The 18,697-nt window shown below is 32.4% G+C and overlaps 1 protein-coding gene across 1 annotated transcript in view; it reads right to left on the bottom strand.

The window, feature by feature from the left end:
- Positions 1-18,697, bottom strand: part of LOC145291944 (protein lev-9-like) — a 1,240,163-nt gene that overhangs the window by 481,889 nt on the left and 739,577 nt on the right. The window contains exon 9 of the mRNA XM_080137869.1: positions 16,146-16,325. Within this exon, the coding sequence (XP_079993995.1) occupies positions 16,146-16,325 (180 nt within the window). The remainder of the gene's footprint in view (positions 1-16,145; positions 16,326-18,697) is intronic.

Below are 18,697 nucleotides of genomic sequence, written 5' to 3'. Positions count from 1 at the left end.
GAACGTGCAGCCCAGGTATTTGAACTAGTAGCACAATATTACTTCCTGAGTATTTATTTGTACGTAATAACTGATCTGATTTGGATCAGTTCTATATTTAAAATGCAATAGGCACTATTTCCACAGAAATGTTAATAAACTCATATTTGATGCGTTTTATTGGTGTTTCTTAATTTTATCCAGAAAAATATCAGCTTTATGAAAACTTATTTGTTGATCAAATATATTTCTCATTTCGTGGAATTTCCATGGGTCCCGCGAGTTTGTATTATTATCATCATTTATATTATCGACAGTATTCACACAATGATGGGACAGACAGCTGCTGGGGTTCATCTAAATGGTATTTAACCATTACCTATAGACTAATGACTTTTAGCTTTTAGAGGACGGTGATTACAAAAAGTTATGAAATATTAATGGACAACCCAAGGGCCTGAATAAAACGCAAAGTTTTATGACTTATAATTAATGAAATATATTTCTCTATTCGATTTCTTTATTCTTATTAAAATGCATGATGTCTCCTAGGTAAATGTCTGTAAATACATACACACACACACACATATATATATATATATATATATATGTTTTTTTTGTGGGTGTGTGTATGCGAATATATGACATATGCGTGTGAATATGTAATGTACATACAGGATGAGTCACAGAAAACGGGCGTTTTTAGAACGCTCCTTGCTCTTAAGTAAAGGATAGAGAATGAGGAAGGTAGTCTTTAAACCTGCTTAAGACACCGTTTAACTTGTTTTATCTTTTATGTTAAACACCCGTTTCCCGTGACTCATCGTGTATAGATATAAATGGCTTTTCACTGTTATAATTTCCTTATCACTCTGCTTTTTGCTGGGGATGGGGTATTTTATCGGATACCAAACATTCTCCCGTGTGTGTGTGTGTGTGTGTGTGTGTGTGTATTTGTATGTAATGAATTTATATGTGTGCGTGAATATGTTGTGCATACGTGTCTGTAATTATATGTTCACGCATACGGACCGGACATACGCACACACAAACAATTATATATATATATATATATATATATATATATATATACACACACACATTACATATTCACTCATACATTTTCACACAAATATGCACATATATGCATCACATAATCTCACATAGACACACCCACTTATGCGTCACATATTCACACACACACATAACATGTATACATCACAGAATCGCACACTCACAAATACACATATAGACATCATCTATTCTCACACACACATTCCACATATTCAGACACATATGCACATCACATCTTGACAATACATATATTGAGGGAATTTGAATGCCTACTGGAGCAAACTTGAATACTTATTAGACGTTATCCTCGAGTGTCTAAGGTCTCTATGTACATTCTTGATAAGCCTTAACTGATTAGCAAAAAAATCTTGGTCCCCAAATCTTTCAACCTTTTTGGCAGCAAATTCAATTGGAGATTTGCCAATTATTGGAATTAAAAATTCACCATCTTTAAACAAATTCACTAGTAACTGAAGCCCAGTTGTAAACACCCGGAACTATTGAAAGAAATTAATTACTGAAATAGTTTGAATAGAAAAACGAATAGGAAGTTTTAGGCATTGGTAGAGGTTAGGGTTAGGGTAAAAGTTTGCTCACAGGCAAAACAAACTCAAATTTGGAGAGAAATTCATAGAAATGGGTTGAAAACTGCCAAGTTCTTCATGCAAACATAAGGTTTCTGGTACATTTAAATCCAATATATAAACGACTGTGTGTCTGTCGATCTGTCTCCATATTTTCAAACTTTATCTCTTCCGAGACTAAAAGTCACAGATTGATTGGATTTTTTATGAGCCGTTTTTTATGAGGCTTTAGTCGTTAAAATTGTTTTTAAGGGGGAAAAATTCTGATGCTTAATTCATGCAAGATGATTTAAAAGCAGTCTGGAACATTCCAGATGTTTTTGTGGTATTTTTTGGAGGTTAAAACAGAACTTGTGACAATCAGGCTTTAGTAGGGTGTATTCCAATTCCTGCTGTAGCTGTTCATTTGAACCTGAAGTCACAAAAAATTATCAGTAATCTCATAAGATGTATAGCAATAACATACTGAATTTTCGATAATTTTAAATGACTGTCCAAAAAAAAAAAAAATGCCTCGAATCTTATTGAAGGCACTGCATATTTAGACGTTCATGAAAAACACCCATATTTCATAGTCGGAACTTCTTCTATTTTAAGATAGGCTTATGAATTCCACATGGGCATTTTAAATCTATATATCTATAAAAGTGAAAGTGTCTCTGTGTGTGTGTGTGTGTGTGTCTGTACATTTCTCTACACAATAACTCTGTCAATTTTCAATCCACAGACTCGAAAGTTGATATACAAGGTACTGAGATTTGGGAAAATCTTTGTAGTCCATTTTCGGCCAGACTTTTGGTTGTTAAGGGGTCAAAGTTCAACGATTTGACCTTTGAGAACTCTACCAAACTGCTCCGACAATTTTGGGTATAAACAATTGAAATTTTAGATATAGATTTCTTGGACATAGAACTAACTTAATAACTTGATTTGAACCCAAAACAATAAATGTTAAGGGGTCATAATAGAGGTCAAAGTTAAAAAAAAATTGACCTCTACGGTCTCTACCAAATTACTTAGACAATTTCTGGTCTAAACATTTGAAATTTTACATAAAGGGTATTCAAAGATAGGCCAAGCTTTTTAATCGGTTTGGGTCGAAAATTGGAGCTACCAATATATAAATGTATGTATGTTTACATATCTGGCTAGACCTTTCGACAGAGGCGACGGATTTTCACAAGATCGGTTTCGTTTTGAAGCTCGACCTTTTAGACGACAAATACCGAAAAATTGGCTACAAACATTAATTTCTTCACCCTCAACTGGGCACTTTTCTACAGCGAGGGGTCGCTTTTTTCACCAATATTTTCGAAAGGCATCCCCTCTTTTTGATTGTCTCGCCTTAATTAAAAGCTACGTCACTTCTGGTTTGGCGGTGGTTGTAACAGCAAAGACGTCACGTTTTTTCCCGTTCTTTTCCTCCTTCCTGCTTCTACCACTTTTTTTTTCAGATCAAAAGAGCACAATGTGTTAGGATCCAAATTAAATTGATCTGACGTTTTCGGGGGCTAAATGAATCCCAGCGTGTATACAGTCCCGTGAATGTAGGTTTACAGTATATTGATGTAAGGTAACTGGAATGTGTTTTTGTTACAAATACATTGAGGAAAGCTATAGACGAGTTAGACTCTCCTTCATACCTATACTGCAAAGCAGGATGCATCCTATTAAATAAGGAGAAACAATTATTGGCTTCTATTTGATTATTGAAGAGGCAAAATGTGTCGTCTACATAGCGAAAATAGACCAAGGGTTTCATGGGTCCAGAGAGCAATTGCGCTTCATGGAAACACACAAAAATATTCGCCATTATCGGGCCCAAAACTGAGCCCATCGACACACCTTCTATTTGCCGATACATTACGTCGTTGAAACTGAATTCAATAGATGTAGTGGCACATCTCATTAGCTCAACGAATATACTTTCAGAAATGGGAGGAGGCGATATCTGACTACGATATAAAAAATCTCGACAGATATCTATAGTCTCTGAAATAGGGACGCAAGTAAACAGGTTGCTAATATCATAAGAATACATAAACTTATTAACAACCTTAGACCGTTGAATAAAGTCTGCAAAATGAAATCAATCTTTCAAACAGTATTTACTATGATATTTTAATACTGGTTGTAAAATATTTAAGATCCAGTTTGCAACTTTATGCTGTGATGAAAAAAATGGGCCTTAAATAACGTATTCCCTTTTAGTTTCTGAACTTCCGGTCGTGTCATGGAGTAGGGATAAGACGTCAGATTTTCTTTCATTTTCTTTTCCGCCTTCCTGTCACAGGTTCGAGTTTGCCTACTACCACTTTTTTTTTTTTGCTCAATACACACATCCAAACACCCGGGCAACGTCGGGCACCCAGGATAGTAAAAATATATATAATAATTAAGCTACTCAGACCATTCCACGTTTCATCCTCGTGAGAATTTGTCAGCCTTGAAATTTTAGATGTAGGGAATTTATAACTTTGGAACAAATTTGTTGTGTTTTTGCCGGTAAAAATAGCTGCTAAGCGATCAAAATGAAGCTTCACGTAGTCACTCGCATATCCATGACTGAGTATATTAAAAAGTTTGTTTTAAAAAAATAATTTTTAAATAGAGAAATGTCAGTATGACTAAAAAAAACAGAGCTTTATAATCTTGCAGGTTCATAAAATACGATTAAGTATATTTTGATTCATGCAGATTTCATAGCTAGTATTATAAAGCCAGTTCTCTATTGAATATTATATTGTACCTAATATATAGTACTGATTTAAAACGTAAAAATAAAATGACTTCAGAGTCATCAGTTAGAATCGAAACTAAAACATTTAGTGCTCCATTCGCGTTTCCTAACAATGTAGGCATTAAAGGCTAGATAAGTCAGATTTCATTTTAAGCAGTTTGAAAATATTTTTTCTTGCTCTGACATTGATATTAAAAACCTACTTTTTCTATTTAAAAATTATGAAAACGAACTTTTTAATCTACTCAGTCATTGATCTGTGAGTGACTGTATAAAGGTTAACTAATTTGTGTATTCTTTTGTAAAATGAGTGTTATTTATTTTTCTATGGTTTCTTATTAGATTCATCAAAGTATTACGCTGAATTCTATTGATGCATAGTTTCTACATTCTGCATAATTGCGTGGAATTAAAGATGAAAACATTTTAGCACATGGAAATGTTTATATATATATATATATATATATATATATATATATATATATATATATAGTAATTTATATAATATATATGGCGATTAAGCTACACTGAATATTCCGCGTTTCATCCACTCTAGGACTCTTCAGGCTTATGCGCATAAGCCTGAAGAGTCCTAGAGTGGATGAAACGCGGAATCTTCAGTGTAGCTTAATCGCCATATATATTTTATAAATTACTAACTAGCTCTACCTACGTATTGCGCACTTTTGAAGTAAATACTTAAAGTTTATGCATAAATTTATACTTTCGTATATATATATATATATAGTGGCAGCAAATCATTATTCAAGCACTTCTGATTATACACGCCAGAGTTATTCTTTTTTCCAATTTTTCTGGATATCTTTTGCATTCGGCGAGCAGGCTTTTTTGTATTAGCTTGCATGCTGTATAGAATGGCGCCCAAAAGTTTTTGTTCAGACATTTTCTTCTTAAGCGCTTTCTATCGGTGCGTCCGATTATCATCAGGATCGATTGTTGTTGTCGTTTTCTTTTACTTTGCGGCTTGGTGTATTTATAGTTTTTTTTTGTTTTTTTTTATTGGTTATAAAAGTAGGTGGAAGATGGTTAGGGGCGAATTATTATTATTTTTTTAATTTCGATTTTCTTATATATATATATATATATATATATATATATATATATATATATATATATAACCGTGTCATAAGTGTGCGAAAATATTCTACCAAACTCCTCTCTCGATATTTATTCTACAGACGTGAAACTCGATGGGGAGTATAATAGGTATAATGGAGGAAGTATCATAGACCCTGGGGACACTTTTGATTCGGTTTTTAGCATTTAACGTAGCTGTTCATTGGTCAAAATTTAAAAAAAAAACAGTTGACCTCGGCAGGAGTAAATCGACTACTTTCAGAGCATGTATACATAGCCATTTTTAGCTTGAAGTCGATTAATTTCTTTTTTATTTTTTACGCCCAGCCAGCGCCGGGCGGCCTGCTAGTATATAATAGAAATTAACTTCAAACAGATGTCCAAATCAACCATTTGTCATGTTTAATATTGATTTCACTTCGTTTGTCTTATTATCATTGGGAGGGGGGTATTACTTCGATGTAAATAATCTTATCTCTTTATGATACTGTTTAGGTGAAAGATTACATTATACTACACTTTTACGACATTTCTCTGTTTATAATTATCAGAAATTCAATTACGACCAACTACATCTATGATACACAATTATCTTATTGCATTATTTGCTGCGTGTGCTTTCGAGTTGTGTTTCGATGTGTATTTATTTTATGTAGATCTAATTTTATTTGTCTCCTTGTTGGTCTGCGAAATTGTTAATTAATTTCTGTTTTATTTTGGTGACTGGTTTTCTGTCTTTTTTTATTGAATTGTGTTCGGAAAAACGGAAATTAAAACTACCTAGTTCTTTTGTTCTTCTTAATCAAATTTTGTCAACAAGAACATTTAAATACTATTATGGCATGTGTGTTTTCGGAATTGTCCGATTTATTCTCTGCTTCTTTTGTTTCAGCTCTTTTCGATTTGTTGGTCCAGTGGTCTTCAATTGGCTGTGTTAATATCTCATTTTAATACAGTTTCCTATTCTAGTGACTTTTTTTTAAGAACTACAAGCTTTTGAGTCTCTTCCTACCTATAACAGTGGTCTTCTCCAGACTAAGATCAACAGGCACCTCCTGTCTTTGCGCTAATCATCTTTTGTCCTTGTTGACATCTTACATCAAGTGGCTTCACGTCTTGTTTAGAGCGATTTCGATTATATATATATATATATATATACATACCTGTTCACATATACTTTTTTCATGATAAAGCTAGAACCCAGAATTAGATGGAATCGAGCAATTGCATCGACAACGGACAATGCCAAACCCAAAGTGGGTTTCGATGTACTGCATCACATCAGTGACATGCTTCAACATAGGCGCGAACCCAGATCATCGCACGCATGAAGTGTGCAATACTGTATAGGACGCGTGACATGTCACATAGTAGAATGTAGAACTAGATAAAAAATATAAAAATTTAAATCGAGGCATAGCTAATAGATTGCACCGTGGCCCATACGGTGAGGTCGTCAGTATTGCACACTTCATTCTTTGGAGCTCCGCGGATTAAGGAGCACCTACCTACCAGCTTTGGAGTATTCTGCCGAATAATAAAAACTTTGTGTAAATTTCTACTTTACAGCTCTGTTCTTCTTCTTATTTATTGTAAGCTCTACTATCGTCAGTGAATCTATTGAGCTTTTTCATTTGGTTGCGATTAAGATACAAATAATAATTTATATTTGATTTTGGAATTTGCTTTTTCTTGATTAGTAATTTCCTCCTCAAAGCTTTTCTGCTTATATATATATATATATATATATATATATATATATATATATATATAAATATATATATATTATATATATGTATTTCACTTTGACTTTCCATGTCTCACTGACTTTAGCAAATAGGGTGCATACCTTCATAACTATTTGCTAATATTTTCTCTCCTCTGATGAGATGGTAGACATCGAAACCCTATAGGTTAAGTAGATTAATTTTCTAAAGCATTCTTTGTCTTGCTTAGAATAATAAAAATTCTTTGATATGAAACTCAACCACTTCTTTTCATTTGAATGAGAGTTTTTTGAAATTCATTGATTTACAATTTTAATATATATATATATATATATATATATATATATATATATATAGAGAGAGAGAGAGAGAGATAGATAGAGCCTTCAACCTTTAAAACTATATAAAAATCTTATTTAATTTTTATATTTTTTATAATTCGTTAGAAAACTATTTAGTAAGCCATTTAATCACCTGCAATCAATGCGTCAACTTGCTTTCTCGAATTCACAATAATCCTAATGTTAATTTAAGGGATCATCAATTGTTTACTATGAAATACTGTTTCGGGGATTTAAAAACAAAACAGTACATTAAATCATGGCTCCCCAGCAGTGTTGATTAAACACCACCTCCCTTAATCACAAGAACAAAAAAAAATAATGTTACACACATTAGATCTAGTTTCCTACTCTTGATTAATTTGGCTGGCCTATTCATGTTATGAAAAATGTCTTCCTTACCTGGGAGATTCGTCTGTTTCCAAATTCAAAATGGATATATGTTTTAATTTACTAGTCTTGTATTTATGCGATTAGGATTAATCCATTTTACTCATTATCACCCCCACTATGATTACTACTTTCTATATTCACATTCTTATTTAGTTAAAATTAAACATATATGAAAGTTATATATATATATATATATATATATATATATATATATATATATATATATATATATATATAATTATTTATTTATTTATTTATTTTTTTACTATAATAATCAAATACCCACATACACTAGTGTTTCATCCTTTCGGGAATCTTCAGTGCAGGGTGTCACGATTAATACCAGTCAGACGATTCGAACCCCGCATCACGAGACATCTCTGGCTCGATTAGCGAAGACCTAATCTATTCGGCTACCATTAACCGCGTGAAATAACGTTGAATCTAAACATTTTAATTTTTAAATGTCCGTTTACGTCAGCCAGAGAGTGATCTAATCGTTATATGCGGCATAATCACGTTGCCACACCGGTTCCCGTTAGATCAGCGAAGTTGAACAATGCGTAGCTTTGTCGGTACTAAAATAGGTAACCTTTTTGGAATTCCAGGTGTTGTATGGTCTCTAGCCTTATATAAGCATTGTTTCCAGTCGTTCTGAACTTGTCCTTGCCATTGGACTCAAGCAGTGTCGATTAAGAAGAGTGGTTGGAGATTGTGTAACGCTTGCCTCATAATTACATGCGCAGTTACTTTTACAGAGGGTATCTATTGTCTTTCGAGAATGAGCAGAGGCTTCCATTCCTTATATATATATAATTTTAATCAAGAATTATATATAATGATAATTATATATAATTTTAACCAAGAATTATATATAATAATAATCATATATAATTTTAACCAAGAATTATATATAATAATAACAAGAATTATATATAATAATAATTATATATAATTTTAACCAAAAAAATGGAAATACAATAATAAAAACAAAATCAACCTACTGTAAGTTTCAGAAATAAATATTAACTTTTTTTCAAAAATAAAATTATACGTTGCAGCTAACGAAAACTATTTATTGTAATAAAAGTTTTTGAAAACATTTTTTTTTAATATTTGGGAGATATTTTTTTCTAAAAAATTTTTGGGAGATATTTTTTCTCTAAGAAAAGTTCTTGAAAACATTTTTTTTGTATTTTAGGAGGATATTTTTTCTAAGAAAAGTTTTTGAAAATACGTTTTTGTATTAGGGTTAATTTTTGTAAGAAAACTTTTTAAAAAACATTTGTTATGGTAGTTTTTCGTTTTTTTTTTTTTTTTTTTTTTTTGAGGAAATGTTAATATTTTAAGGTGTTTAAAATAATTTTTTTGGAGGAATAGGGCTACAAAGGATTTTTTTTTGTAATAAAGTATTTCTGTTTTTTTTCTTTTTTTTTTTGTCTACTCCGTTTTTTTATCTGCTAAGGTCAGGGCGGAGACAAATAGATTCTTACTAAAGATCTGCCTCCACAAGAATTCTAATATAAATTTCGATTCCTGGCAAAATAGAAATCTTTTTCCACTGACATCTTTCATTGCTTACACACAGAGCGCGTTTGTATTATTGTTGAGCTATTTTCATTGGCTGGGCGTTTCGTCATATTGCGGCAGTTTACGTATACTGCCGGAACATGCTGAGGCAACATTTACAAGAAAACGAGTCGTTAAATGCAGAAGTACCAAAATTGTATTATTTTTATGAATGCATTGATAAAAAAAAATATTTACTGAGTTATGTTTAATAGAATGTTACCAACAAAATTAACCAATCATAGACGAGGGATGCAATGTCTACATTAAAAAAAATATATTACATTTATGAAATTAATTGTGCATTTTATCAAAGGATATGGTGAAAGATAATTAAGCTGTTAGGGTTATCCATTTGAACATTCTTTTTCAATAATGGCAATAAAACAAAAACATATCAATTAAAATAAAAAAAGTAATGAATAGTGACAATAAGAATACGTGGAAGTTTGAAGAAAATTCAAATTAAGGCTGAAATAAAGAGGTTGCGATTTCACATTTTTTCTCGTTTGCCCATTTTTTTAGCAATGGACGCTTTAGTTGAAGTTAATTTGCATTATACATTTTCACATAACAAGAATTCATTTATATTTCAAATGATTTTTTTTTAGATGAGGATTGATAATTTGTATTATTTGGACTACTGTTCTCATGTATTTTTGAGATGACGATTTAATTTTTTTGTATTACTGTTCTTATCTTGAGTGTTATTTTCACAATATTTCGGCAAGTGAAAACTCTGACCTTCTTTAGGTGTGTCTTGTTTAACAAAGAAATATGTTTGTTGAACCCGAGAACCTGTCTAACTAAGGAATATCTCTGTCGAATTTGCATATCTCGCTATCAAACTCGGGATCTTTCTGTCGAACTCGGGAATCTCTCTGTCCAACTCGGGAATCTCTCTGTCCAACTCGGGAATCTCTCTGTCCAACTCGGGAATCTCTCTGTCCAACTCGGGAATCTCTCTGTCCAACTCGGGAATCTCTCTGTCCAACTCGGGAATCTCTCTGTCCAACTCGGGAATCTTTCTGTTGGACCCGGGAATCTCTCTGCCGGACCCGGGAATCTTTCTATTGAACTCAGAAATCAGCACGAAATTTCAAACGGGACCCTTCATTTAATCCATGGGGGTAGCATGTTCTTATTCCGTCGGCCATGACTGGGTAGAATCCCTACATAATTTTGAGTGGTGCCTGCACCGAGGATCGAACCTTCAACCTCCAGAAGACTTTAACCTACAGATGAATTTTACCAAGCACCTTATCCACTAGGCTACTAGTAGAGGATAAAGCGCATGAATAACAGTGAACATGACAACTATTAATATTAATTAATATTGTCTCAATGACTACCATGCACTCATTAATCCGAGTGACCTTCTGGCCTTGATAAATAATGACTCCAATGTAAAAAAAAAAACAGTAGTCCGAATAATTCAAATCATACTAATAAAGAATGATGAAAAATTTGCAGAATCTCTGTTGTACAATCCAGCAACTACAGAAAAATAAAATACAGTCAACACGAGGAAATCACATAAAGCCAATACAAGTTTAAATAAAATACAATAGAGAGCTGAAATATACAATACATGCCAAGATGTGATTAAAACAGTAACCAAAGATGAACGAATACTTGTGTATTGGGATGAAACATTGACACCTACACAACATGCTTACGAGGCATTCTTTTACATGTTATGGATCTGAAATATTTTGTTATTGTTAATGTTGTGAAGACGAATTGAATGCAATGAGCATGAATGTATATAACAGATCTTTTTATGAAAGGAAGACCTTTTTTTTTTTTTACTATTCAACATTATAAGTAAAAAGTAATACGAAAAAAAAAGTCAGCCAACCGATTTCGCCCTTACTGAACATGATCTATATGAAGGGATTTTTTTTATAGCAAAAAGAAAAAAAACTGGGCGAAGTAAACATTTAAGTATAATGGAGGAAGTATAATAGATATAATGGAGGAAGTATAATAGTTATAATGGAGGGACAATAATAGTTATAATGGAGGGAGTATAATAGTTATAATGGAGGGAGAATAATAGTTATAATGGAGGGAGAATAATAGTTATAATGGAGGGAGAATAATAGTTATAATGGAGGGAGAATAATAGTTATAATGGAGGGAGAATAATAGTTATAATGGAGGGAGTATAATAGTTATAATGGAGGGAGAATAATAGTTATAATGGAGGGAGTATAATAGTTATAATGGAGGGAGAATAATAGTTATAATGGAGGGAGAATAATAGTTATAATGGAGGGAGAATAATAGTTATAATGGAGGGAGAATAATAGTTATAATGGAGGGAGTATAATAGTTATAATGGAGGGAGAATAATAGTTATAATGGAGGGAGAATAATAGTTATAATGGAGGGAGAATAATAGTTATAATGGAGGGAGAATAATAGTTATAATGGAGGGAGAATAATAGTTATAATGGAGGGAGTATAATCGGTATAATGGAGGGAGAATAATAGTTATAATGGAGGGAGAATAATAGTTATAATGGAGGGAGAATAATAGTTATAATGGAGGGAGAATAATAGTTATAATGGAGGGAGAATAATAGTTATAATGGAGGGAGAATAATAGTTATAATGGAGGGAGTATAATAGTTATAATGGAGGGAGAATAATAGTTATAATGGAGGGAGAATAATAGTTATAATGGAGGGAGAATAATAGTTATAATGGAGGGAGAATAATAGTTATAATGGAGGGAGAATAATAGTTATAATGGAGGGAGAATAATAGTTATAATGGAGGGAGAATAATAGTTATAATGGAGGGAGAATAATAGTTATAATGGAGGGAGTATAATAGTTATAATGGAGGGAGAATAATAGTTATAATGGAGGGAGAATAATAGTTATAATGGAGGGAGTATAATCGGTATAATGGAGGACGAATAATAGATATAATTAAGGAAGTATCATAGGTATAATGGGGGAAGTATAATAGGTATAATGGGGGAAGTATAATAGGTATAATGGAGGAGTTTTAATAGATATAATTGAGGAAGTGTAATAGGTATAACTAGGGGAGTATAATAGGTATAATGGAGGGAGTATAATAGGTATAATGGAGGGAGTATAATATGTATAATAGAGGGAGTATAATACGTATAATAGAGGGAGTATAATAGGTATAATGAAGGGAGTATAAGAGGTATAATGAGGGAAGTATAATAGATATATGAAGGAGGTTTAATGGATATAATGGAGAAAGTATAATAAGTATAATGGGGAAGCATGATAGGTATAATGGAGGGAGTATAATAGATATAATGGAGGAGCATTAAGAGATATAATGGAGGAGGATTAATAGATATAATGGAGGAGGATTAATAGGTATAATGGAGGCAGTATAATAGGTTTATACCTATTATACTGCACTCATTATACCTATTATACTTCCTCCATTATATCTATTAAACCTCCTATAATAGGTATAATGTTGGAAGTATAATAAGTCTTATGGAGGGAAGTATAATAGGGATAATTGGGGAAGTATTATAGATTTAATGGAGGAAGTTTAATAGATTTAATGAAGGGAGTATAATAGGTAAAATGAAGGGAGTATTATAGATATAATGAAGGGAGTATAATAGTTATAATGGAGGGAATATAATAGGTATAATGGAGGAAGTATAATAAGTATAATAGAGAAGTATAATAGATATACTGGGTGAAGTATGATGGATATAATGGAGGGAGTATAATAGGTATAATGGTGGAAGTATAATAAGTATAATGGGGGAAGTATAACAGATAAAATAGGGAAGTATGCATATTTAAAATAAAAAAAACAGCAGCATGGTATATATACAATAGAGGAATATTTTAAAGCCTAATCACGTCTATCCATAAAACCTAGTCTCTACAATATTTCTCGATTGTATACATACATACATTACATACCATAACACTGTTTTTTTTAACCATATATAGTTCTTTTTCATTTTTATATACGCCCATCAATATATTATCTTTTTTCTTTGTTTATAGGTCTATAATATTTTAAGGAGATTTATTTTGTATAAATTGTCAATATTCACTAAAGTAGTATTGCATACGCGAGTACAGCTTGGTAAAAAAAAAATTATGAAAATCTATTTCTGGCAATTAAGTTGCATAGAGAGGCGTCTGTGTTGTATCCCCTAGAGCGAATCGTGCGACTAAATATATCACTACTTAGACACATGCATATATTTAGAAACATGCATACGTATACATGCACCTGTGTGTGTGTTTGTGTGAATATATATTAGAATGCTAATATCAATAGGAGAATATATCGACGTAAGAACATGCTGACAAAATATATATGTAAATAAAAATATACACATGCGTGTGTGTGTGTGTGTGTGTGTGTGTGTGTATGTTTGTGTGTGTACGAGGTGCCTTAAATAAGTTTCTACACTTTCTTTATTAGGGCAATTTTATTGATAGTACACCCATGAAACTCTAATCCCCCTTCGAAGTAATCTCCTCTGGCTGCAACGCACTTGTACTGTTCCAACAACTTCAGGAAGGCTCCACGGATGTCCTCTTGTGTTATTATGTCAATGACCCTCATCACAACCTCTTTCATTTCTTCAGTTATCTTATCGACAGCCTCTAAGGTTTTCCTTGAGCTTAGGGAATAACCAAAAGTCACAGAGAGCAAGATCTGTATTATAGGGAGGGTGAGGAACTGTTTTGATGCCAATCATATGTGACAAGGATGGAGTCGTGGACTGGTGCATTGTCCGGGTGAAAATGCTACTGAACCGATTTGAAGAGTGCTGGCTTCTTCTGATGAAATCTCTTCCTGAACTCCCTTAAGACCTCAACATAGTATTTCTTATGCATGAAATTCTTTATTTGGCCAATCAACTCTGATGTTCCGACTTCCTTACTCTTTCCACACTTCTCATCATCCCTTACAGACTCCCTGCCTTCGTTTAATCTCATATGCCACTCAAAAACTGATGCTCGATTCAAGCAAAATGGTCCAAAAGCAAGCTGAAGCATTTCATACGTTTTTACGGCATTTTTTCTCAAGTTCAAAACAGAATTTTATTGCATATCATTCTTTTAAAGTGTGCTTGATGTCCAGACAGCATTTGTTAAATTGACCAGATTTGACAATCAGGTTTCAGTACGGTGTATTCCAATTCCTGCTGCAGCTGTTCATTTGAACCTGGAGTCATAAAAATTGGCCAGTCATTTCACAAACTGCATTGCAATAACATGCTCAATTTTCAAGAGTCTAAGATCATTTTAAATGCCTGTACAAAAATTCTGGAAAATTATTTAAGGCATCTCGTAAACATTATGAAATTTTATATACATACATGAGACAGTCTAGTTAATATATCTATACTATTGAACTCAACTTTTACAATTTTGCATTCAAATATAAATATTAATAACACAAATTTTATTTAGTATAGCTCAATAGTACAATACAAGAGCTATGAATACTTTTATAATAGAACACTTCACTGGGAACCGACACCCGTTTCTATGTTTATCTTGGTTCAATTTTATTTACTATAAAATCGTACATTTGCTTTGACTCTTTACTAATACTTTTACGTATAATTCTTGGCTTATATGTTTTTTTTTTATTAGTAATAGCATATCAGCGGGGTATTCATCAGTGCTAAGACTACACATAAAAACCAAATAACAAAAATAACATCGACTTGGAGATAGTCCTCCTCACAGACAGTCCGATACATTCATAATTTGAAAGTTTTTTGTGTTCCTTTACAGCCTATCCTTATATATATATATATATATATATATATATATATATATATATATATATATATATATATATATATATATATATATATATGTTTGGAGGTACAGAATTTATATAGCTTTGAAAAAAATAAGAGGAAGTTTCTCAAGAGCTCTTTCAGCTATCATCTCATCAGGAGAAAATCGATAGCGTACACAATAATATTATCTCGAAAATAAAGAGTTATAATGGGGAACTTATTGAATGCTTATCATTGTGTACGCTATCGATTTTCTCCTGATGAAATGATAGCCGAAAGAGCTCTTGAGAAACTTCCGCTTATTTTTTTCAAAACTATATATATATCATTAGGGATATGACAATAGCATATTCTTATCATTGTTTTGACTCTCGAATATATATCCGACACAGTTAAACACAGTTAATCAATCGAGAACTACATCACTCTATATAAAAGCATATCAAATATCAACGAATATACACTCGAGAGTGAAAACAAATAATATGCTGTTGTCCTAGCTCTAATAATCATACATAATCCAGAATCATCAGTATAAATGGATTCTAAGTCTTAAAGTACAATTATTTTAACAAATGCACTAAACTTAGATGATCATAATTCCGGTATTATTTTTCTTTATTTCAATTGTATGCTATTATAGTAAATATAACTGAAGCCTTCTTTGAGATGAGCATAAAATGAATGTCTATTCCCAGAGAATCGGTATATTATAAAAGTATATATATGTATACGTGGGTGTGCAACACTATACAGTCATATACACAACGACAAGAATACAACTATTCTAACTGGAGGTTTTAGCAAGGGGGCACCAAATGTACCCATCATGCTGAATGTACATACGTTTACAATTGGGTAAGACCCCTGACCAAGCTCCATTGGATTGGCATATCCTTATGGATCGACCTTGAAGTTCATAACCTTCGTTACAATGATATGTGACCTTGGTAGGGTGTTTATATCGCCCCTCGGTTATTTCATGGTGGCCATTGATCAAGTCCCCAGGAGGTACACAGTTCCGACCTAGAATGGAATGTTTTTTTTTTCCAGGATTGGGGTCAAGGAGTGGGTATATGAATTATATATTTATATATAGATAAAAAAAAAATGGTTGCCGAAAGGGTGAAGGACCAAAAAGAAAAAAGGGTAAAAAGAAAAGATGAAAAATGAGATTTAGTATTTGATTTAATGGATTTTTAAAGACATAATAAAAGTAAAAACAAGAATGAAAATATTTATGTACGACAAATTAAGGCACGACCAATGACTTCGTTGATTCTCGCCATTTTGAACAACCTGAGATTTTTATGTTAAAAACAAGAAGCGACCAATTTTAATTCGGACGGATTGGCATGCGTATTTTTTTTTTTTTTTTTTTTGCTAAAAATCTTTGTAAAACAAATATTTAGATTGTCTGGCCGAGACTTGTAGGAATTAAATAGTTTGTTGCTATATTTAATTTTCATAATTTTTTTTTTGTAAACATTAAGTATCAAAAAAACACTATAAAAATGAAATAGCGTAAAGATTCTGTAGTGTAGCCAACAAACCGAAAAAGGTAAAAAAAAAAAACAAAAAAAACAAAAAAAAAAAACAACAAAAAACAACAAAAACTCACTTATACAATAAATAAATCTTACCATAGTCAATAAAATTTATTTTTCTACCTACCAGATTTCGTTTGTGTACGTGCGCACGTGCGTATGTGTGTATACGTGCACGCGTGCGTATGTGTGTATGTGTGTGTGTGTGTGCCTGCGTGCGTGTATGTGTGTGCGTGTTTTAAGCAGTGTTTGATGCTGCTTATTTCATCGCAAAAATTCTCAACAAGATGGCCGCCGACACTCTTCTTCATTAGAAACGATGAAGAAGAATGTTGGCGGCCATCTTGTTGGCTCCCAACTCGTAAAAGAGCATATTTGTGATGAAATAAAGAACACTTAAAGCTACTTAAAAACACAAAAGAATGAGCCTGGGAGGTAGAATAAGAACTTTTATTGGCTACGATAGAATTTATTTATTTTTTTGTTTATCTGATTTTTTCCCTGTAGTCGTTTGTTAGTTTAACATCAAAATCCCCCCCAAAACCATTTACAATTTTTAAAAAGTGGACAAATATTTTCCTTCTTTTAACTTAAGGGAACTTTGTTAGTGCTTATTCAAATTAAAACTTACGGCGGCAATTAAAAGTGAAGAAAATACAGAAAAATCTGTATGGTGTACATACCAGAACAAAGATGACATATTCCAAAAATCACGTAATTTGATCAAGTATTTTTTTTATTCAAGAAAAGCAAATTTTACTACTAAGCGAATCATTGTTTTTTTCGTCGGCCATGATTAAATGCGATGGAAAAAAGCGGGGACAACTCAAATCGACGTGTCGTGGTGAAAAATAAGCCTTATGTTCAATGTAATTTAGTAATAAAATCGCTAAAAATCGTATTTTTTTATTTCCTTAGTTTTAAATAAAACTGCTTGATAAATTTTGGAATATGATAATCTTTGTTCTGTAACGAGTACGCACATCATACAGGCTTTTTTATTGCCGCCATAAGTGTTAATCTGAATACGAGCCACATTTTTCTGTTTATGTTTGATTCGTATTTTTTTTAAATATTCTTCTCAGTCTAAAAAAAAGAAAGAAACTTGTTTATTTTTTACAAAGATTCTTAGCAAAAAGAAAAACGCTGCAGCCATTTGTCTTGCTATAATTTGTCATAGATAAATGGAAAAAACTGAAAAAATAAAAACTGAAAAGAAAAATGGAGTCCGTTTTACAATCTACAATAAAAGGAAAACGTGTTCAAAAACAAATATACAACAAATAAATGTTATCAAAGGCAAGATAAGTTACTGTTCTAACTACCTAAATACATTTTGTGTTTTTACTTAATTTAAAACGTATATACAGTTAAAAAAAGAACGGTGGAGCACTGGAGCGTTACGTGAGAACAAGAAAAAATAGTCGCGATGCAACTGTTACAACTCGATGATGAATTAAAAACTCAAAAAACCAAATACAGGCAGAAACTCATCTAATAAATGCGACGGTTTTACCGTTATTTCCATGGCAAGTGCTCGTCTGAGCTCCAATCTCTGGTCCCCCCCTCGCCAATCTTTTACGAAAAACACCCGTCTAGCTGAAGCCACTGGCAAAAATTTTCCCCACTCTCTATCTGTGCCTAAATCAAAACGTAGATTCCATGAACACAGCTTCTTTCTTAGAACAGCATGCCAGTGGAACTCTGTTCCGTCTGCCTGCTTCCCACCTGACTACAACTTGGATGTCTTCAAGTCCAACGTAAACAAATTCTTGATGAACTGCCCCCTTAAGTAGACACTTTATGAAATCTCAACACTAACGTACAACGTACTGTACATGCAATAACCCT

This window comes from Euprymna scolopes, chromosome 13, assembly GCF_053919585.1.
Source record: "Euprymna scolopes isolate OS-2025 chromosome 13, ASM5391958v1, whole genome shotgun sequence".
NCBI lineage: Eukaryota > Metazoa > Mollusca > Cephalopoda > Sepiida > Sepiolidae > Euprymna > Euprymna scolopes.
The sequence above is the reverse complement of the archived record's forward strand: the minus strand, read 5'-3'. Positions and strand labels throughout refer to the sequence as shown.